The 23,382-nt window shown below is 36.6% G+C and overlaps 1 protein-coding gene across 1 annotated transcript in view; it reads right to left on the reverse strand.

The window, feature by feature from the left end:
* Positions 1–23,382, reverse strand: part of LOC139115092 (glycine receptor subunit alpha-3-like) — a 37,648-nt gene that overhangs the window by 1,501 nt on the left and 12,765 nt on the right. The window contains exons 2-8 of the mRNA XM_070676984.1: positions 21,181–21,281; positions 18,746–18,813; positions 10,619–10,836; positions 5,835–5,917; positions 3,063–3,197; positions 2,295–2,524; positions 50–196 (exon numbers count right to left, since the gene is read on the reverse strand). Coding sequence (XP_070533085.1) covers positions 50–196; positions 2,295–2,524; positions 3,063–3,197; positions 5,835–5,917; positions 10,619–10,836; positions 18,746–18,813; positions 21,181–21,281 — 982 coding nt within the window. The remainder of the gene's footprint in view (positions 1–49; positions 197–2,294; positions 2,525–3,062; positions 3,198–5,834; positions 5,918–10,618; positions 10,837–18,745; positions 18,814–21,180; positions 21,282–23,382) is intronic.

The raw sequence follows: 23,382 nt of genomic DNA on the forward strand, positions 1-23,382 counted from the left end.
TTCTATTTGTATCGTCGCTGTATCTTGTCTCTCTGAACATAATAATCACCTTGGCACCGCTGCTCAGTCGAATACTATTTTCTTTGATTTGCCTTCGTCGTCTGGTTCGCAAGACGTGTACGTAGTTGACAACGGCAAACTCTACCAAAGCTCCGAATACAAAAACCTGACAAACAGCCATCCAAATATCGATAGCCTGGAAAGAATACGAGAAAAATATTGACGTCGACATTGCGCCCTCAACAGTCAGAAAGAAACTGAAAAGAGTTAAGGGGACCACCTGAAGCAGAATAGATCAAATTAAAAAAATATAATTGTAAAATCGAAAGTAAAGCGGTATATTCGAACGGTGTATAATCATTTGACATGAAAACCTGAAGTTGCATTCGTTATTATGTATCTATATACCAGATACCCTAACAGCTGATGCAAAGTGACTTCATTTTTTTTAACAAATCATCAATTTGAAACAGATTTCAATCGATCAATTTGAAACAGATTTCAATCGATCGCTGTAATCCAAAGTTCGCTTCGAATCATCACGTGACAACTAATGGATGATTGAAATGTCACAGTGTGTCATAGCTGCTCTTTATCAAATGATTCCAGTGAAATGGTGCTGAGTGGCGAATGTTTATTTTACTGCTACACAGAACTGTCTGAACCCACAAACATTAAATCATTGAAGTCACCACTAGTATTTCCGAAAGAAAGATGGACATGGTGTGACAAAACATCTTATATATAAGTATGGGAATGATTATGATTATATACAAATATCTAATGACGAGCAGCTTGAATGTGTTAAGCAAGAAAACCTTTTAGGTCTGTCAATTGATGATACTTTGACCTGGGATAAACATGTCAGTAAAGTATGTGGTAAAGTTGCTTTTAAGCTTTTGCAGTTAAAGCGTATACGATCATTCTTAACTAAAAATGCAATGCTGACGTTTTATAATTGTTTCATATTACCTCATTTTGATTATTGTTCGAACATATGGGGTCATTGTTCAACCACTCTTTTATCTCGTATAGAAAGACAGCAGAAATCTGTTGCTAGAGTGATTTTAGATCAAGATTTTAATACTCCAAGTTATGTTTTATTTAAATCCTTAAGGTGGTTGCCAATTCGTGAAAGAGTTTCATACAATGAATCAGTTTTAATGTACAAAGTTCTGAATAACCTTGCTCCTGATTATCTTAACGTTTTTAGAGGTGTAAAGCAGATCCACGGACGTAACACAAGGTCTGCAAACAGAGAAGATCTGTATATTCCAGGGCATAGAACCCAATTTTTCAAAAGAAGTTTTATGTACAACGGGGTTAAAATATGGAATACTTTGCCTGGAGAGATCAAATCTAGCTCTTCACTTCTATCATTCAAAAGAAATTGCAAGTACCATTTTTTTAAATAGATGGGTTAATCTTACTGTTATGTAATTTTTAAATTTGTTTTTAGATTGTTTTACTTGTAGTTTTTTACATTTTTTTTCAGTACAAAGTTTTCTTCCTGAATTATTTTTAATGTAAATATTGTAAATGTTGTTATACTCGACTCTGTGTGGGAAGAGCCTCAGGCTCAACAGTTTATCGAGTTTAAATAAAGTCGAATAATAATAATAATAATAATAATAATAATAATAATAATAATAATAAAATGTTTCTCTATACAAATGGCTGATGAAAGCGTTACGTTTACTGACCAAGGACTTTTTTTTCAATATATCAATCCAAAGTAGAAAGTCTAAAGCCCAATTACAGGATGAGGCACTCACTATCCATTAGCAAATGAGGCAATCGGGAGTAAAGTGCCTTGCTCATGGGCACAACACAATTCTGGAGTCCGAAACTCACCATCTCACGTTAGTGTGTTTGCTATTACAACCACTGCCCAACATTTATCAAGAGCAGTAAGAAAACTCGCTGGGTTTTAAAGAAAGAAATAATTGAGCCATCGTCCTTAAATTGTGACAACATCTTTTGAATATATTTCAACAGTATCTTGGCAATTCTTGATGAAGACTTTTAAAGACTTTTAAATCAGTATGTTCTTGCTTTTCTTGCTTGTTCTGGCTGACACCACGTATCCATCGGTAGTCCCCCTACATCAGTATGTTCTTGCATTCCGTCCGCAGTTCAATGGAATCGACTGACACCACACCACCCCCGGGAAGTCCCCCTAAATCAATATGTTCTTGCATTCCTACCCGCTGATCAATGGCATCGGCTGACACCACAGCACCCATGGGCAGTCCCCCTACTTAAAGTAAGAGTAAATTTATCGGTTTCCTTACTTTAGCGTAGGCAACTTTTGGCAAAGTTGCTCTTATACCAGAATCCAGAGTTGTCATGGTGAGGATCGTGGTTACACCCAACGCAACTCTAGCGGGCGCTGCGTCATACGAGATCCAAAAAGAAACCCAGGATAGAACCACCAGTAGAATGCTGGGAAGGTACGCTTGTAGGACGTAGTAACCAATGTCTCGTTCAAGGTAGAAGAACACACGTATGCATGTAAAAGTACCTGATATAATGGAAAACATAAGTTTACCTGCAGCATTGTTTTGAACAATAGAAAGACATTTAAAGGGATACAGTCGTCGGCACTGCGCTCAATGGTCGTATGGGACCCATACCAATGTAAACACTGTATCCAAGATACGATGGTGATTGATGAAAGTTAAAACATGTCTGTCATAATCTAATCTGAACGTATAATTTAAATGTTGCAGCTATGATGATGAAATGCATCCAGATATCGTGCAGAAAATACATCTTTTGTAAACAAGAAACTCGCACAGGCGCAGTTCTGACGACTGTTTCCCTTTAATGGGCAGGAGAAACTGTTCAATCGTAGTTTTGATTTGAAAATCACATCCATACAGTTCATATCGATGTAGTTGCCAGTATCTGTATAAGTGTTGTTCATACTGCTCAATAGGATGATTATGCATTGCTGTGCGTCTGTCTTCTGTTTTTCAGTCCTTTTGTCTGTCTGTATGTCTTCCTGTCTGCCTTCCAATAAGTCTACATGTTTCTGTGTCTTTCTATTCATTTCATACCTGTAATGTATTCCTTTGTACAGGACTCGGTTTGAGTTCTTGCAATCTTAAACTGTGGAAGTTTCAAATTACTTTCTGTTTGAACAGGTTCCCCTTCCGACCATTCGAAAATGACGTCATTGGTGGTGTAGCCATCTGCAACGGATATGCGCAGTGAAATATTCTGTCAGTTGAAAAATTAGTCAATTTCCTATCTTTTTAAGAGATTGGTTTGTGTTATATTGCCTTTATTCATAATTGACAAACCTTTACACTTGTAGTGAAAAGACTGTCCTTTTTTATAAAACTTTGTATAATCTGAAAACTCGAGTACATCAGGCGAGGACTTTCACGATTATTGAATTTACGGCTTTCACTAAATATTGGACGTTCCTAGCACGAAAAGATGAAAAGCCTAAAATGTCACACTCAGATAACTTATCCACCGATAATGACGTCAGCAACACATACAAGAGAAGACCTCCATATCATAAATTATGCAGTGTTTGGCATGAAAATTGCCTTCAAACATTTAATTAGCACGCATTTCTATAATGATCTCTATTTGTTCGTACTTTGCTCCAGGAAGATATGTTTGTTTTCTCTTTCACGGCATAGAATGGTCATCATGAGTCATCGTTCACATAAATCATTCCAGAATAAAAGCTCCTAAAATTTCCCGATAATAATAAATAAAATACAAAAACGAACTTTATATTCTTTACAGGTTTAAAAGCAGATGGTCAATTGTTGTAGACAAGCTTGCGAAGAAATGTATGAGTCTGTAAATATGTCATGTGACACCTATTGCTTGTACTAAATGATGACTGTTCATGACCGAATTGTGTGGACAGAGTATGATTTAATATCGTCCAATTTAATCGGTATTTCATGAGATACCTTAGTGACAACGTTCTTAATTTATGAATGCATTTTTCAAGTTCATGTTTGACCATCATCATGTACAGATATTTAGATATTTACGGTGGCAAATAAAGCGATTGTCAACTTTGAACTAATTTCAACAGATTAAAATGAAAATGTGTTTGCAAACCAACCATGTTGATAACGCTTTTTCAAAAAAAATCACTTGTCACGTTTCGAAAGGTAAGCTTAATATTTTATTTCATGACAGCATTTGGTGACAAATAACATTTGTTAATCGGCGATGACTTGTTTTCATAAGTATTGATCTTTTCATTGACTCTTTATATTAAATATAGATAACATTTGTCAAAAGTTGGATACACGGATGAATAACAAAATAGACCGCTGAATATTGAATGGATTTTGATCGTCAGACTGGTTAAATTTGTGGTTTGGCTAGTTCCATCGTTAAGCCGTATCAGCATGTTAATGTGTCTTAAATGCGTCATCTGTTAGTACCAATTTTCGTCGTAGTTTGACAGATTTAAAATTCCTAAGATTGGATTGGAAAATTTCCCGCCACAGACATTCAGCCTGTATACCCCTCTGATTGGATTTGATAACAGATTTTTTGGATCTCTGCCATGTTTTATAAAGATTTAAATTATGATAATTTTATATAAAATTGGCACTACGTCATGCTCCAGATTGTCAGTTCGTTTCATGGTTACATTCAAAAATCATTCCAAATACTGAATTAGTTGGCATATGAAATCGTTAATGGGAGTTTAAATGTAAAAAGGTCAGAACTAGCATGTAAATCAATCACTAATTTGCGTATGAATGAGTTCTAGCAATCCAGGTTTCCATCTATTCAAAAAGAGGTTTTATGGTATCTCAGTGTGTATCTATTGAAAATACTGGTTTACAATATCTCATTAAAATACGGGTCGAACAATATCACATAAAATCTATTTTTCTTAATATTTGGGACGATCGATCAAATATTTGCAACCCATTACATTTGTTCATAACACAAATTAAAAAGTACTGAACGTCTAGGGGTGACGTTTGGGGGGGGGGTATAAGAAAAAAAGTACGCGAAAAATCCATTAGTGTACAGTAGGAAGAAGAAAGGGTTTGCGACCATGGAGACTGTGGCAAAATTGTTTCCGTACTTTGATAAAACTCTTGAGGGCAGTATTTTTAGTTCTCTCTTTATAAAGCTAACGCCAACTTAAAACAGAGCCATGTCTAGAAGTCCTTGCGGCTTACCTGTCAGACATTGCGCATGTTCTTTGGATAATATTGCCATGAGAAAGGGCTGGGAAGTGAATATCTGCTGTGCCAATGTAATATATGCACTTGCGATAGACACACCACTGGTCATACTTTCAATAACACAGAATTGTTTTCATTGAGATTTTCTAGTTTAGGTCTTCAGTATAATAAAGTGATCGGGCGTAAATTTGTAAACTTATTACCAGATGTTCAATAATTAACGAATTTCTAATAATCGGCGAAACTCATTATTCATCAACGAGGAACTGCAACAACGGCTTACAGCAGTCATCCATCCCCTTCAGAACAATACCAGTATTGTACCTACCGGAATCACTCGAACTAATTTCCGGCTAATAGGTCAGTGACACATGGTATGAGAGTCATTAAACGTCGTGAGTCAGACACATTATATGAATTAATTGACTAAAATATACTGAATGTTCTTAAAGATACTTAATAAGCAATAATTACAGATTCCGAAATAAGATACTTTATCAGAGAATGGAAAAGAATGTTACATTGCAATGAGTGAAAACGAAATGAAGAGGAAATGAAAATGACGAAACTCTGATTATACATTAGAGGATGATGTTTGAATGTCATTCTTTTCCTAACGATAACAACAAAGTCACTTTTACTTACAACTTTCCATTCGCATCTCACAGACCTGATCATCAAATGGAAATCGTTCCAGATCCATAATACAAGCCAGCGTCAAACTGTACCTATAAAATTGTCAAATTCAGTATGATTAATTCACTATTTCCACGGTTTAATCATGCAAAATGTTTTCTGTGGTTTTCCGGAGGTGTGTCCGCACAAATTTATGATAATCCCACTCCTAGGGATATTTGCCTTAGAGCCACTGAGGAATTTATCAATCGACTATTATACTTTAATTACTTAGCACATAGAGGTCCAGTTTTAAGTTTTAAATTCGGGGACGGACACTCAATGTAAGGAATCGTACCGATTCGATAACACGTATTTGCAGGAAAGACACGCCGTGTAAGTATTGTCTGTGATCGCAGGATCTATACAAGTCTTGACATGTCGTCGTCAATATGACAAGTTGTCACCATCAAATCATCGGTCTTGCAAAATGAACGTTATTTGGTTGACTTGTACTTGTCGGCAACAGTTTTGAAGGCCCGATAGCTGTATCTTTTAGCATTATTTTTTGTGATTTTACTTCCAAACTAAAACAAGTTCATTGGAATGTACTCATTGAGGGGTGTTTATACAGGTAGAATAAACTGTCCACTGGGACTACATGTGCAATTTTTGGCAAGACAAATAATAAATGTTTGCCCAAACATAAAATGGCGCCCTCATGCAGATAAAGCAAAAAAGACAGAACGCAGTGCATATATGCATTGGAATCTTCACAGAAAAAACAGAGTAGTCCAATTTTATACAAAGTGCTTAATGTTTTTCACTGGGATACCCTATGCTATGTTTTTTTGTGATATTACCAATTTTTAAAAAAGGCGGGTAAACAAATACCGGTTAAAATTTAAATGTACTTGTCAAATTTTTTTAGTAGTAAAAGACTATATACCCTTTAAATTTGTTGAATCTAAAGAAAGCAGAGAAAATAGAAAGCCTTTTCCAGGTCGACAAAGTTCAAGAGTTACAGCTACAGGGGCTTTAATGTATATGTCTATCTACTTGGTCCATTTTGTATAACAGTGGCGACACTACGCAATAAGTACCATGGAAACTAAGGTCAAAGGTGAATGTGCATCAAAATATTATAAATATGGAACGGTTGTTTTAGAATAAGAAGTAAATGACCCCGAATTGGAGAGGACCACCCCCGAGAAACCCCGCCAGTTGTCGTCACACGCTGGCTTCTCATCGCAGAGGAATTATGAACAGTGTATATTAGTGTGTACGCCCTATAGTGTGAAACGATTGATGATACGATCTACTGCTTGACGACATGCTGTATATTACATTGCAAAAATTTGCTACAATTTACAGAAACAACATAAGCATAAATTTGTGAAATTTACTGAAAGCGATTTCAAAGAGTACAATGTTTCGTAAATGGTATTCCACATGACTTTATCACTCAGTACCATGATGCACACAAGATATTATCATGTCTTTGAGTAATTTGAAAACGATAGCTACGACAGGTACAGAAATTGATAGTGTCGGTAGGTTTACTCATGACAATAAATCTATAGTTCATCCAATGTGTACGCCCACTGACGATATTTCTGTTGCAAGAAGACTATGTTAATATACACCAATGCTTTCAGTTTAATCTATTACGCCAACACTCAGAAAAAAAACCATTTACATGAAATTTATTGTCATGAGGAAATGTCAAGATCATGAATAAGTACTGAGGCGTTTTTCATGGATTAGTGCCTCTTACATAAAAGTGACCAGTAATAAAATATCTTTCATTCGTACAGCTCTTTCTCTGTCGCATTCTTGAAAATTTATTTCAGATTGTATTCTGAATTTCTGCAATATAATTACATTTTGCAAAATGATGACTGGTATTCGCTATAATATTGCACTTTATTAATATGAACTTGGTAAATATTCTATATTTTCCGATGTCATTGATCTCGAATCTCGGAGAAAATGAAGAAATTAATTTAATACAATCTTTGTCCCACGTCTGCTATATGGATATGAACATTGTTGGGTTTTATGATTTTAAATCTGTACTCTGGAATTAAAAAAAAACCCATAATCCATAAAAATTTCACCATCTCAACTCGGACACTAATCCAGAGTAATGAAAAATACTGCATTTTCCCTGAAGTGCCGAGTCAGCGAATTTTTGTGAGGAAATGAAAAGATATGGGAAATATTAAAACATCAATTGCCTTTAAAGCTCCTTTTCAAACGACGTGTTCATTTTTAACGACTCAAAGCGGTCAACAGGTAGCTACATATGCCCCTGTCTGGCGAAAGTAATTATTTTGATTGTGATATGTTAGAAAACACCCTAGGGAACTTTACTCTGACAAGATTTGGCTGAAATAATATTGCGACGGATAGACAATGATTTTGAATCTATTATTTATATCGCAATTATTTATTAAATTCTTCCAGAATACAGTGTGGTTATAGTGCAAAGTTAATCGATGAATAGTGTTTTGTTAAAATTAATAATCAATGTATGGTTTCCAGTGTTTATCACTTCACTGTGTTGACAATATCAATATCCCGTCTGCCTCGGCACATACAATATCCAAGGATTTCTATTTCTGTACAGTACTGCGTTGACGCTATACAGTAAACATTCTTCCATTGAAACATAATTTTGATTCTCATTAAGCTCTTCGAGTATAAATTTAATTGCGAATTTTCTTTAATGACTTTAACTTGGATAGGGATATGAAAATCCTTGGTTTATCCGTCGGGTTTCATTTATTTGTTTCTAGCCAACCATTTGGTCATAAAATGTACACACCGACTCCGACGATTAAAATGTAATGACATTTGGGGAGTCACCGGTTGCTATGGCAACCGATTAGACTGTGAAGTGGCAATCTGAATTCAGGAAGACAAACAAAACAATTTGAGTGGATATTAATACATGACTTATTCATTAACCGATCTCTTTCATTTATCCCCTAGAGTCTCTACTTTCGGGTGAATTTACTGCAATTCACTCAATTCTGTTCTTTGGAACGTTACAACCTATACATACTTTATCAATGCATGCAAAGTCTTTCAATGACCAATATTTTACTATGCCTGTAAACTTTCTCTAACGTATTTTCACCTTTATTGTGTATTGTTTTGTGTTGTTTGTTTACTTGTTTCGTTTTAAAGATTCAGTTTTTCCTTTCAACACGATTGGAACTCAGTTGGTATAATTAGATGGGAGTAATTTTGAGGAAAGTGAAATGTCAACGAAATCTTTACAGCTTCAGAGTTACAAAATCGTAGATAGTGCGAACAACTGAAGTCTTGTTTTTATCGAACAAAACAACAAAAACTCATCTATTAATACATATCAATTCAATCAGATCCATTTCTATATAAATGTCGCACTTTTGTATAAATTCTATTAAGAAATAACATACAATGCATAAACCCCTGTGGATGATAACTTTTGAGTCAGGCCGCTTTTGAAATGTCCCTGACTTTTCATTAATTTAAGACTTAATAAAAACGGAATGTAGTCAGGACATATTCAAAATGACCCTGGCTGAATACACTGTGAATCGATCGAAAAACTTCATGTAGTTAGGGCACATTTGATGACCTTGACTTACTACACTGTGAATTGATTGAAAAACTGCATTTTGATCGAGACAAAGTAAGAAATTGAGATTAGTACTTGCACTTGTGTTTCAGTGATCAAGACAATGTAGACAAGTTCACATTTTATCATTCAAATATTAACATCGTTCATTTGTTTTGAATAATATTGCATCAGTTCCTGTCATGCAGTTATTCTTACTCGTAACATTTGCACAACATCGCAAAATTGGAATTTGTAAGATGGTACGCAAATATGTTGCAATGTTACTCAAGTTCCTTAATTTATTGAAAAAATTGCACAAATGCAAACTTCCCAAATTAGTTCCAATCATGTTTTCCGTACCTTTAATTCAGTAGGCATGTATAGCTCCCATAATCCATCATTGATAATGATTTTGATGATGGAGAAATTGTAAATGAATAAATAATCATGTGATTGTAATTTGACCGAATGAAAGATGATAGATCGGCTGTTAAGTAGAAGATGAATAATCGACGAACAAAAACTGCATCGCCATTTACAGCAGTTATCTTGACAAGACAGATCTCGTCTAAAACGATGTAAGAGTACAACTCAATGCCAACATTGTACGAACATTAAAATTTTCTCACGAATTTCCCTTCAAGGCGAAAGCTCCATTGATGTCACTTTAGATGCAGTTTTCATTATATCTTTTTCATATTTGTAAAACGCAGTTTCTCACGCTGAAACGGTGTACAATTTATCAACTCAGCCTGTGCGTTCCTATTATATCCGATATATGTTGTTGACGGCTAAATTTTAGTAAATTTTAGAATCTACACTTGTCGACATCAAGATAGTACCTTGTGTTTACAAGCCTGATACTTTGTATTTGAAAATGCTTTAGGAAGAATAATACTTGACTTATAAAATAATAGTAATGTCAATATTATCAAACGTCACAGCTATTTTCCGTCGGAGTTAAAGTTATTGCCAAAGTCAGACATCTTCATTGGCATGGAGACTCACTGAACTGTCAATATACACAGTTCCTGATGTAGCTCGATGCCATCAGTGCCATTAATAATGTTTCGCTTAGCTTATTGGTTGTTAAATATGAACCGAATTACATGTAAAGGGATAATGCACTATTTGATGATGACAACGGGCAGCTCTGCAGGGTACGGTTTGATATAATCTATTAATCAGACCAGACACTTGCCTTGAACTCAACAAAACGTTTCCATCCGGGTACATTCTTAACAGTCGATTCTCGGTCGTAATGTCATGCAGAAATCCACCCTTTTCATTTGGCAAGAACAGATCGGGTTGCCATAACTGATTTGCATATTCTCCATGTAATACTAACGGCTCTGTGTCATTGAACTGGAGACGTGGGTCTTGCCATCGTTGACGTAAAAATATCACGACGCCATAGTCCTTGAGAGAGAGAGAGAGAGAGAGAGAGAGAGAGAGAGAGAGAGAGAGAGAGAGAGAGAGAGAGAGACTATAATTTCTTGACTGTTGACAGCTTTAATTTCAGCTAAACAAATTATGACCAACAAAAATTCTTAAAGAAAAAATAACATACATGTATTTTTTTTCAAAATGTTTGGTTCTAAATCGGTGTACCTACCGTTTAGATCATAACAAGCAGTATTTGGAATACCATGCGAAAATTTGTGACAAATGATTCCGCTGTGTTGTTGTACATTCCATGAGAATGGATATGGATGAATTCCTAGTTCTCATAAGATGACATTTTGTGTCACTGTGGTAGAATGCGCCTCGGTGGCGGACATTCGGACTTTCAATTTTTTACAATTTCATTTCGATCTACCATTTGTGGAGCTCTTGAAGTAAGAAAAAGTTTTAACTTTTTCAGTTTTTCGAAAATCGAAAATGTTATTTTTCTCCATAGAATTAAAAAAGAGATCGCGGCTATTATGGATTTTTTGTGGTTTGATTTGATTTGGTAAGAGTATGGTTGAAAGTTTCATTGGGGAACTTTTGAGTAAAATTTTGAGTCTTTACCTTCTAGACGCACACTACCTTAACTAGTAAATCTTTTAATTTGTCAAAGGTTCTAGATGTTATCACAGCCGATCTTCATACGTGGTAATGAGCAACTGACAGTTGACTGTTTAATTGATTACAAAATTCCTGTCGGCATCCTCGGTGCTTTTGTGTATCACGGAAAATAAAAAACAATCCCTGAACCAGAAACCAAACGGACGCTGATGTAAGATGAAAATGAAATCATACTATGACTTGTACACCGAGGTATTGTGTATTCTGATTGGACGATAGCATTGCTATGTCCTGATTGGACGATAGCATTGCTATGTCCTGATTGGACGATAGCATTGCTATCTCGCCTCGTTTTCATCAGTTGTGTCTTTACGCGGTGATGGATCGATCGATACTGACAATGTTTGGGTTACATTTTCGTGACGATGTTGATAACATGTTCGTAGAGATCAATCATATCAAAGACCTCTCATTATTACAAAAATGATAAATGGAATACCCAATGACGATCAAAATCTCTTTGCCACTCATCGTCACGTGATTAGGGAAAGGCAATCAACCTATTCAAAGAAATCGTAATCAAAGGTGTTTAAGAGTTTTAAGGGTAAATATGGTATTTGAAATGATTTACGTGAAAATAAAATTTTAAAGGGGAAAGTAAAAACTGCTTGCTACTGCCCTCCCACCACGATTTGGTAAGCTTCCCCTCCAATCTGCAATTTCCCCTCTCCCCACCCCACACCCAAAACTCCCTAGTGCTGTCTTCCCATAACATAAGTTCCCCTCTGTCATCTCATCAACATATAATTCTGCCATTCCCACTAAAGTGTGCATCTAATAAAATATAAATTATCCCCGTCCACTGACATAAAAGTGATGCCCTCTTCCCCTCCCTCTGATAGAATGAAATAAATGCCCCCCGGGGCCCCCACTGCACCACGAACTAATTGCGAACACCTTATTACACGGATAGCATCATTGGCTGCCCTCGACGATGATACTACCAACCACGTTCATGTACTGTGTCGCTGCAAGGTCGAGATCTTTCGATCGGGTATCTACCCCGGGGGGGTAACTCCATGGCTAATAGTACGGGGGGGCTCCGCACGAACATGGAAACCCAAACTGTTGTGATACCAGTTTTGAGCAAAAAACCCTACCCTTTCTGATACCTAGTTGTCGAAACGCAGCTATCTCTTGGCGGGTAGCGTGGGGTTGACCTTTGACCCGCATAGCAACTCACGCGCGTACGCTACCCTACCAACAGACACAGGCGCTCCTTCGCTTGTTAGTCTGCCAAGTAGATCGATTTTAGGTTCGATTTATCGATCCCGTAGTCGATATGCCCGCCACTGCAACCTAAATATTAGGTTGCAGTGGCGGGCATATTGACTACGGGATCGATAAATCGAACCGAAAATCGATCTACTTGGCAGACTAACCAGCTAAGGAGCGCCTGTGCCAACAGATCACTCACCCCGACCCTAAATATGGAAGTGCTCATGAATAATAATTTGGGGGCAAAGGTAATAAAGTGTCCAATCAGATCCGTGCACAGAGTCCAAGGCCGTGACCTACTTCACGTACCTCTGCCGTGTTTTGATTCTGCTTCGCAAAGAAACGTGCTCGTCGTTGTCCATGAAAGTATGTTTTTTCTCTTCTCTAAGCATCTCCTTATTTCTAACTGTGTCAGATTAAAAAGGGGCGAGGTTGTTCGTGAAACAATTTTAGGGATAGGTTTTGGTGTGCGTATGATCGGCGGTACCCATGGAGCTAGATCCGTACCGTACTACGCTTGTGCAACTGCCGAGCTCAATCAGCATGCTCGATCAAGATCTGTCCTCAATTCCATTGAAGATTCATAAGTCTTAGTTTTGCAGTCTTGTTTCCGTATGATAATCCCAACAATGTGTTGTATGGTCAAATGTTGTGGCCGTTTTATGATAGTAGCCTACCATGAAAACTAAGCTGCAAAGCCACACAGCGTCACTGTCGCGTGATCGAGGTACAAACGTGCGGGTGATATCACGGTGAACGGAATTGTTCAGAGGGAAACACGATCGTTGACATGGGCAGTAATTGAAAACTCAAATTCATAGAATCTGACCAAGTCAAAGTTATCAAGAGAAAATTTAACCATTATGGCCTTCTTTATTTTAAGTAGGATTGCAACTTTGATGATTTTAATAAACTGTCAATACACTCTTTCGCCAGCCTACATTTTTAAATATTTTCCAACCATTACATTGGCCATGTATCACAGGAAAGTAAACCAGGTGAGAAGCAGAAATGAGAGAATATGGGGAATACAAAGATCGAAGATCGACAAGGCAATCCTGTCATTTGAACATCACATCACAATCACATTTATTCAATAAGATGGAACTTCATCTGTCATCATGGAAGCCATAGAAAAAGTGGAAGGAAACAGAAATTTCATCATTGAACAAAACAAAAAATAGTCTGTGAAATTGTTCCAGTAGTACTACCCGAGACAAACATTCGTGTTGTCAATTTTAATTTCATTTCATAAACTTAATACTTCATCGAGTATCACGTAGTATTTCAGTCTTTGTGAAGCCATTTTTATTGATATTTTCCTTTTTTTGTCTTGGCATTATTGTGGAACATGTAGAATCACATGGAATGTAACATCAAAATTCAATTTATTAACTTCATGATGTACATAGTTTGTAAAAAAGAAACAACATCCGACCACAGGATTACATACATAGCATGGAGATACAAGCATTTCTTTTTACCTTCACGGTACAAGCGAGCTACCTCCTTGACGCAGGCTTAAGAAGTCTGTTTCGTCGCACAAAACCGTCAACCATGAAAATCTGTTATTTTTGAACATATGTTATTCTCAGCATCACAATCATATATGCCTCGAAGGCTATGTGTCATCCCAAATAGTTATATTTGAGGACTCAGTAAACAGAATCCGCACTAAACCCGGAAGTAAATTGTGTTCGGCTCAATATAACATACATTGCCTAAAGACAGCGAGCTCCGAGCGAAACTGCCCATGTTCCATGCACCTTTCTTCAAGGCTAGTGCAACGCTATCTGTGCAAAATTTGTGGCCACTCATGCCTTATTTGATGGAAAACCTCCCTTAGTGTAACATGGACGTAGCTAACTAACTTTGGATTTCGATTTCGTTAATGTCATGTCCATGCAGCGAGTTGGAGGTTGGCGCACTTCCCCACAACTCTCCCGCCGCCGCCGCCCACATTCCGATATCCCGCGTGCACGAAGCTCAGGACTGCCAGAAAGATTGCAGGAAACCCGTCGTTCAGCTCTGTTGTGGTTTGAAAGTTGACATCATTGCTTGTTGGAGAGGTTTTCCGGGAGTAGAAGCCATGGCCATGCAAATTACACTTTTCACTGCACTGCACCCGTTTGGATCGCCTCTAAATCAGGCAGACGATGCACAATTAATTGTAAAACCAAATGGCCAGATCGTGGCTAAGGGTTCAAAGATCATTATCCGCATACAGGCAAGATCATTCGCCAATGAAATCTTTCGTTTCAAAGCGTTAAAGTTGGGGATAGGAAATTTGTGTAGCTGGAAGCCTTTTTGTTTATGTAGGACCTAAAAGCTGCTACCTGATTGACTCAAAGGTCGGTATAATGAGAAGGCGCTGTCCCAATTGAATATTCATGAGCACTTCCATATATAGTATCGGGTAAAGTGATCTGATACCCTACAATACCATACGTATACAGATACGACTCACTCGCCTTGCGTGCCAGGGGTACATGTACCAACAGTCAAACCGACAGATCGGAAATATTGATGGTAGATCTGGGATGTAGATACATGGGTTTCCAGTGTTGACAGCATGATTTTTTAACAAATGTCAGTTTGTGTTTAAAACCGGACCCTTTCTCATACCAACACCTTGTGAAAAGTATACCCTTTCTGATACCAAACAGTGCAAAAAAACGACCCCTTTCGCGCGGACCCTCCCCGTATAGCCATCTATGGAGTTACCCCCCGCGGGTATCTTCTGACACAAGCGTATACTGTAAGCTTACACACCGTATCATAGGAGTTATATTGTCGTACCTCACGCCCTCCTTCAAACCTGTTGCCTATTATTATAAGTATTAGGCCTAAACTTCGCATGCACTGAGAAATGTTTTGATATTCAGATTTCAAGCAAACAGTCAATGTAGTAAACGCGACCTTACTGCTTTAATCGGTTAAGGGCTGACTTATACTAAGTAAACGTCTTATCGCAGATGAATAAATCTCGTTATTAAGAAATATTCTGACATCTAATAATTGAGCATTAGGAGACCCATCATGAGTATTAAATTTCATAGCCATAGCAACTTTCGGCAAATTCCAGTGCGATTACGTCTTGTCCGCAAGGGATATGATAACGGTATAGGTAAGTATGCGCCTCAAAAGTGAAAGACTTAGACCTTTGCTCAAACTTTCCTCAAAAAATCTTTCAACCATTATCTTTCAAATTCGAGAATAAAAATCGGGGGTCGCTGTGCAAATTTTTGTACTAGAGAAACAAATTACCCAAGATTTACCGATATTTAAAATTCAAAATGGCCGCCATCCCTGTGTTAACTCTATGGAGAAAAATAAAATTTTCGAATTTCGAAAAATTAAGCCAGTGAAAAGTTTTCTTACACCAAGAGCTTTAAAATGAACTCCAACAAGTGGTATATCAGAAAAGAATTGTAAAAGTTTGAGAGTCTGAATATCTGTCGCCGAGGCGCATTCTACCTAAACAATATCCTTCCATCCTTATCATGATAGACAATATCAGTGGTTAAACTATTGCTTCTAATAATAATCGTCACTCCTCTACTGTAGTTTGTACCGTGTGAAAACCAACATTTTCCCTTGAAATAAGGAGATTCATCCGTTTCCGTACTATGAGATTCCTGCGGCATACAATATATTATTCAGCCAATTCGCAAGTTTCTTTCTTTTTTAAAATTCCGAAACCTCCCTGACATTAAATGTCGAACAGAAAGTCGTGACGTCATCTGAGTGAGAAATTAAAATGTAAAACTGTGCGTGAGAAAAAACAGAATTGACACCCAGCTACAAACGAAAAGCTGAACAAAGAAGAATAACGAAACAACGTTCCGGCCAACCCCGGCACTCAGCTATATTTATAAGAGCATCGGGAAGCACCGAAGGAGATACTATAGGACAGTCAATGACTCGCCTTTCCGTCGGACCGCGCCCCAGCCAGGCTGGTAGTAAGGTGTACTTGTTTTTCTTAAAATTTTGGGGTTTTTTTCAAAAACATTATGTAAGTTGACATGAACAATACATAAACATAATGAGAAACATTGGATACAATGACAAAAAGGCATCTGATTCTGTCTTGAAAATTCCAGTGGGTTTTCTGGCAGATGTGCAGGCATTGAATAGTGGCAAGTTTGTGAATAAATCACACTCTATATACTGCCTTCATTGACGGAGATATTTGCTGTTTTATCGACTTCACGGAGATATCTGCTGTTTGAACGACTTCACCAAGATATCTGCTGTTTGAACGACTCTACCAAGATATGTGCTGTTTGAACGACTTCACCGAGATATCTGCTGTTTGAACGACTTCACCGAGATATCTGCTGTTTGAACGACTTCACCGAGATATCTGCTGTTTGAACGACTGCACCAAGATATCTGCTGTTTGAACGACTGCACCAAGATATTTGATGTTGTAAAGAGTTCACCGAGATATCTGCTGTTTGAACGACTTTACCAAGACATCTGCTGTTTTAACGACTGTACCAAGATATCTGCTGTTTTAGCGACTTCACCAAGATATCTGCTTTTTGAACGACTTCATGATATATTTACTTACGTAATAATTACATAACATTAAGGTGAATCCGATTACGAATTTTGGAAGAATTTGAAAACGTAAAGAAGAAATAGGAGAAAGTTATCTTTTAAAATACCCAAGTGACTTATTTTGTCGGCATAACCTTTCACAGATCCTAGCTCGGTCATGAAATCACATTCCACTGTCGTGTTAGTGGTTTTTTTAGAAACCCGAGGCCAGAGCAAGACTAGCAGTCGACTAAACCTGCGATTTACGTCTGCAAGTTGACATGAATGACATCAGCCTCGTCAGACTGTGTCTTTTGTTCGATATTCTAAACAAAAATGTCAAAGTAGCAAATACACTGAACGGATGATATTCTACACTATACAGGATTGTATTACCGTGCCGTTCGCGTCAACATTTCAGATACTTTCATTGGTCAATTAGGTCACATGATTGACCATTAACGCTTGTTATATGGGTCGTTTTAAGCCCATAAATGCGTGTGTGGTAATACTTACTGCTACATCTGAAATAAGTTTAATAATTTAAATCGTCAAAAAATTAAAAAAAATACTAGACTTCCATCATACCAAACGAGCATCAAACGATGTTTATACACATATCAGTTGTGCAAGTGAATCTTTCTTAAGGTAATATGCACCTCGAAAGTGAAAGACTTAAACTTTTGCTCTTACTTTCCTCAAGGAATCTTTCAATCATTCTCTTTCAAAATCAAGAATAAAAACAGGGGGTCACCGTGCAAATTTTTGTACTAGAGAAACAAATTACCCAAGATTTACCGATATTAGAAATTCAAAATGGCCGCCATCCCTGTGTTAACTCTATGGAGAAAAATAAAATTTTTGAATTTCGAAAAACTAAGCCGGTAAAACGTTTTCTTTCACCAAGAGCTTTAAAATGAACCCCCACATGTGGTATATCAGAAGAGAATTGTAAAAGTTTGAGAGTCCCAATGTCTGTCCCCGAGGTGCGTTCTACCTTAAGCGACAAGAGTGTTTTCATCATAGTACCTACTGCTAGGCTATTTAACCAAGCAGCAATTATTCTGTTTAATCTTGAGTATGAGAGTGGTCGAACTGATGATAGTTGTCGACCTGCGGTCGAAAATAGTGAAGACAGGACACGATATTGCGCAGCCGTAGGGATGAGGAGACAGTAGAAATAAAGGACATCGGAATGAACAGACGACAAGCTAATAAAAGAACCTTCGAAAGCCACATTTGTTGTTCATAGTCTAGGGCAAAATAGTCTCTCGCACACAAAACAGTTCGGTAAAAGTGGTTGCGGCGCTCACCATTGAGTTTAACGTTTATATACGATTATGGTGCGAGAAAAGTCAATTAAGTTGATCGGATACGCCTCGTCCGTTAATTTTTGGCTTTTTTTCTAGCATTTTGCGTGTCACCATTAGCTTTTGTAACGTGTTTAAACGTATGTGTGGGAATCATGGTTTCTATTTTGTTTAATATTACTTACCATTGTCGCCTCCTCAACAGAATCAAAGCTACTGACGAATATATCGATGACCACAGTGACTGCAGGACCTGCAGAGAATATCAGAATTTCAAAAAGATTAAAAAATAACATCAAGGAAAATATCTTCCTCACTACTATGCATTTCGAGCATTTCCGAAAGTCATAAAGCTAAACTAGTTATGAAGCCTAGCTGAAGCTAAATATCTAATTTTCCACGTGACGTCAGGCCATCTGCCATATATTATTTTGATGATTAATTTTGTTGCATCATATGAACCTTTAGGGATCACTGCAGTGCATTAGGACACAATAAACATGAAATAATAGTGTAGTGATTTACAGTAAAAGCTTACTTCGTGGGGAAGGAGCTCATTCTGGGATAACTGACTTCAACTTTGGAACATCAAAGTGTGTAAAGAATGATGTTTCTTTGATAGCATTGTCACCTTTAGAACTGATTAAAAGGGCACGGAATAAATCGTTTGCGATATCTTTAAGGTTTATCTTTGCTGTATGATCTGGTATAATAAGTAGTAATATTAGACTGTGTTCTGTCAGTTACATTCCTCATTAAACATCGGAGGCAAAGAGTCTGGAATCATGTCGTCGGCTGCCGTAACCTTCACACAATATTGTACGTAACACAATGCTGTCATCAGTGACAACGGTGAGAAAGTGACATCAACTCTGATAGACATTGCAAGAGTAATGAGATGATAAAATGGGTTCACAATTGAATTGCACGACCCTCACGACACAGCCACACCCAATCTTGAAGTTGAGTCACTCCAACGTTATTGAAGAGTAAGATTTAAAAGCTTAAGACAAAGTATTTAACGAGAATGATGGAATTGAAATGAATGCATGGAAACGCAAAAGTGACATTTATGTACTCTTTGTTTTTCAACAAATCATTGCCAAACCATTTTTAAATGCCATTTATCACAGAGTCATCTTTACTTCGGTGAAAATTGAATTAACGAGGAAACTTTGACTGTCTGATCAATATTGAAACGAATGAAATGCTCTCAGGGGAAACAGCGACTTAGAAGATCTATATTGGCAACAAATCACAGAGGGAATGGAAGTTGAGATTGAAAGGCATTAACTGCCAGTTACAGACTCAGACAACTGAAAACAGACTGATTAAATGTAACTTCAAACTGACATTCTTGAGTCAAGTAAAGTCATCGTCTTAAGAATTCCTAATGTATCTTAACGTGAATCAAAATCCATTTGGCAGAATGAATTAGATGACCCTGGAAAGCCCGACCTCCATTACATTTCACTCTAGTGTATTTAAAACAGAGATGTGTTAAAGCATTTGGGATATTAAAATCACATGGCAGAAGCACTAAAAACCGCGGGGAATGGATTTTAATGAAATATGTTGGCACTGTCTGTCATTAAGTCTGTGGGTAATTTAAATGGATACAGAGTGTTTGCAGCCATACAAAGCATTAAACATTCATTTGCCGAGCGTCTCACAAAGCCAGATTAAAATTTCTTTTGAGGTTTTGTAGCTATGTCTAAGAAGAAACCCACTAAAGGTAGTCATTTTGTGGTCCTAATGACAAATATAAATATTTATCGAGAACTTAAACCGTATTATATCACCATCAAAAACGCTGCAATGTTTCCTGTACTAGTTTTAAACCTTGTTAGACGTTATGACTGTGTTTGCTAAGCATCTTTGTCAAGGAGATGAGATTATTTCTCAAACCGTATCCAGGAAACCATTTTCAGCATGGAGGCAGTGGACCGTGAGTTTCAATTAATCCATTGTTACGTGATAAATTGAGTAATTACTGTGTCATTATCTTTTAACAAGGTGTGTCAGAAATTACAAACACAAACAATGAACAATATCATATCATGATGGTTCTAGTATTATACAGAATTTGAACTTGTATAATTATTTTCGGAAACTGATTGATACTAAATCGATGCAGGAAAGGGATGGTGGTCATATTCAGACTTTCAAGATGAAATAATAGGGTAATTTTACATTCCATCGTATGAAATGTTCCTGTACTTGCTCGTGAATCGCTTACAAGTTGAAATTTCATTGAGGATTTCTACATCCAACGAAAACACAAATACTTAAAAGAGAACTGTCTTCTTGTTCAGAAATTCGAAATAGAAAATCATTACATTCGATAAAGGCTTAATGATCAGAAAATCGTTGATTCATGAACTCTTCCTGGTGTAAATATGCTGAAATGCGGCCTCTGCACCTCGAAAAATGTAAATTGAAATTAACTGTGACGTAATCATGATTAACTCTGACTCTGTGGATGAACGATAATTAAATCTTCACCTCTACAATATTGCTAATATAAACGGTAACCTCTGTCATGATATCGATAAAAGACATTGAGAGTTGAAATATTCGAAATATCAAAAAAAAATCATGTCTATCTTGTGATACATACCCCTAACATTCGGACGAAATCTTCGGTCGTAATTTAGCATAATACTGTCCAACATCCGGTGAGGTTCAATGTCATCTTGGTCATCAATGTCGTGTCCTTCACTGAAATAAAGGAAACCAAAGACAGTTACTGTCACGATTAGACGAAAAACCACACTTCTGAAGATTTTCTCCATGGTATTTCATCACTGACGTCTTGGTGGCGGAAACACTGATGTGACCTTTCTCTTTGGAGCAGACTCCTATATGGCAAGCACAGCGCCCTCTCACGTGGTTAGGGACACTATGGATTAACCAATGATGATACGCCATATTAGAATTCGTTTTAGTCCCGACATATGAGGTGTAATTTAAGATTAATAAATAATGGAAGTCAGCAAAAGTTTATGGCATAATTATAGTTTCCTAATTGGTAATCAGTTTTAAGATGTTAATCTACAAGTTGGCCTGTCTTCATTGAGACATATATCATCAACGTTGCAGTGGAGGAATCACGGTATTTAATCAATACATGAGCAGATAACTCAATTGTGTAATCAAGTGAACAATGTCAATAATGTTGATTGAACATTTGCATAACTTTACACCTTTGCTGAGATAAAATAAGAGAATAATATTCTCAATACAACATTATGTCTGAGAATTTTAATAAATATTATGAAGGTAATGCGATAAAATTTGAAAAAAAAATAATATTTTTTCTGCTGTTGGTATGCTTACTAGCCACAAAGTTTGTCATGTATTCTATACAAATTTTAAGATGTTAATCTACAAGTTGTTCTGTCTTCATTTAGACATATATCACCAGCGTTGCAGTGGAGGAGTCACGGTATTTAATTTAAATGGCGCTATACAAATTTTCTAGATAGATAGATATACAATACAAAGTGGTTTAGTACTGAAGAGTTTTACTGAAGCTTAATTTAATTAAAATTTAAATAAAATTCCGCAATAGAATTCCAAAATTCTATAATTATTTGAGGCGTCAATTTAATGATATGAATATGTATATAATATAGTACACGTGTGAGATTAATCCTTATGTGTTCGATGACAGAAATATTGTTTTGAAAAGATATCTTTAATGACTTGTTTATGTTTTCATCAAAAGATCTGTGCAATGATAACAGTGTTTGAACTTTTTAGATTGATTAGATATGTTGCTTTGGTTCAAACTATAACATCTTGATAAAATGTAAAAATACCGCACGACTGTACCTATGAACTTTTCTCGTTATAAACCTTTATCATAGCAACATCATTCAATAATATAATCCCAACGATTGTTTTAAATCATGAAAATTTATTTTGAAAAGTGATGTAGTGCTACGTAATCTACACACTGTCACCTTTCACACCTTACAAGTCCACAACAATGACACCTTACAAAGTCTTTGTAACGTCATTTGCTAAGTTCACTCAAAGATATTGTAAAATTTAATTTCCGTCTCACCGTTTCTTATAAAACTCAATGCTACAATCAATGTTCAGTAAAGCTACATTGCCATTCAATTACCTTGCTATAATTTATTCCAATCAATATTTCGGGTTTATATTGACGTTTGAATATTCCAAATGAATTGAAGGCTTAGGTGAAGTCACGTGTACCCCTGTATGTTCTTGATTAAATTCCCTGAAGTGAATTAAACTATTCAATATATATGTTTCTAATAATTACACATCAATTTACTGTACCACAGAGTTCTGTGGAAGGGGAATGGGTGTGGCTATAATTGTTTTTCTATTTCTTGTATTTCCATAGTTTGTGATATTTCCTGTGGAACGTATTTGCTACAAACTGTCTTTTCTAATTCTATTTATTTGGTACTCTAATAAATTCTTAATCACCGTCAACACAATACTGTCATCGAACCACAAACATAACCCAATGACTTGCCGTATTCACCTCATTAAAGGATTCAATCAAATGATCAACATTACGCGATAAACTAAAGTTGTCGCTGTTACTAAATGGAATGATGTTGACCGATTGATTTGATATTTTGATAGGATCGAAAAATTAGGCTATCAATTATCATTTTACAGATAAGAGTACCAGTAGTGTGTATCTGAGTGATCAAGGGTTACATGTTGCAATTGAAATGCAATTGAAGTTATGGAAGAGGTGACTATTGCTAGCAAATATATGTTCTTACTAGAGATTCTCTACAGCGCTCTCCAATGCCAAAGAGTCCTTTGTACT

This window comes from Ptychodera flava, chromosome 17 (assembly GCF_041260155.1).
Source record: "Ptychodera flava strain L36383 chromosome 17, AS_Pfla_20210202, whole genome shotgun sequence".
Lineage (NCBI taxonomy): Eukaryota > Metazoa > Hemichordata > Enteropneusta > Ptychoderidae > Ptychodera > Ptychodera flava.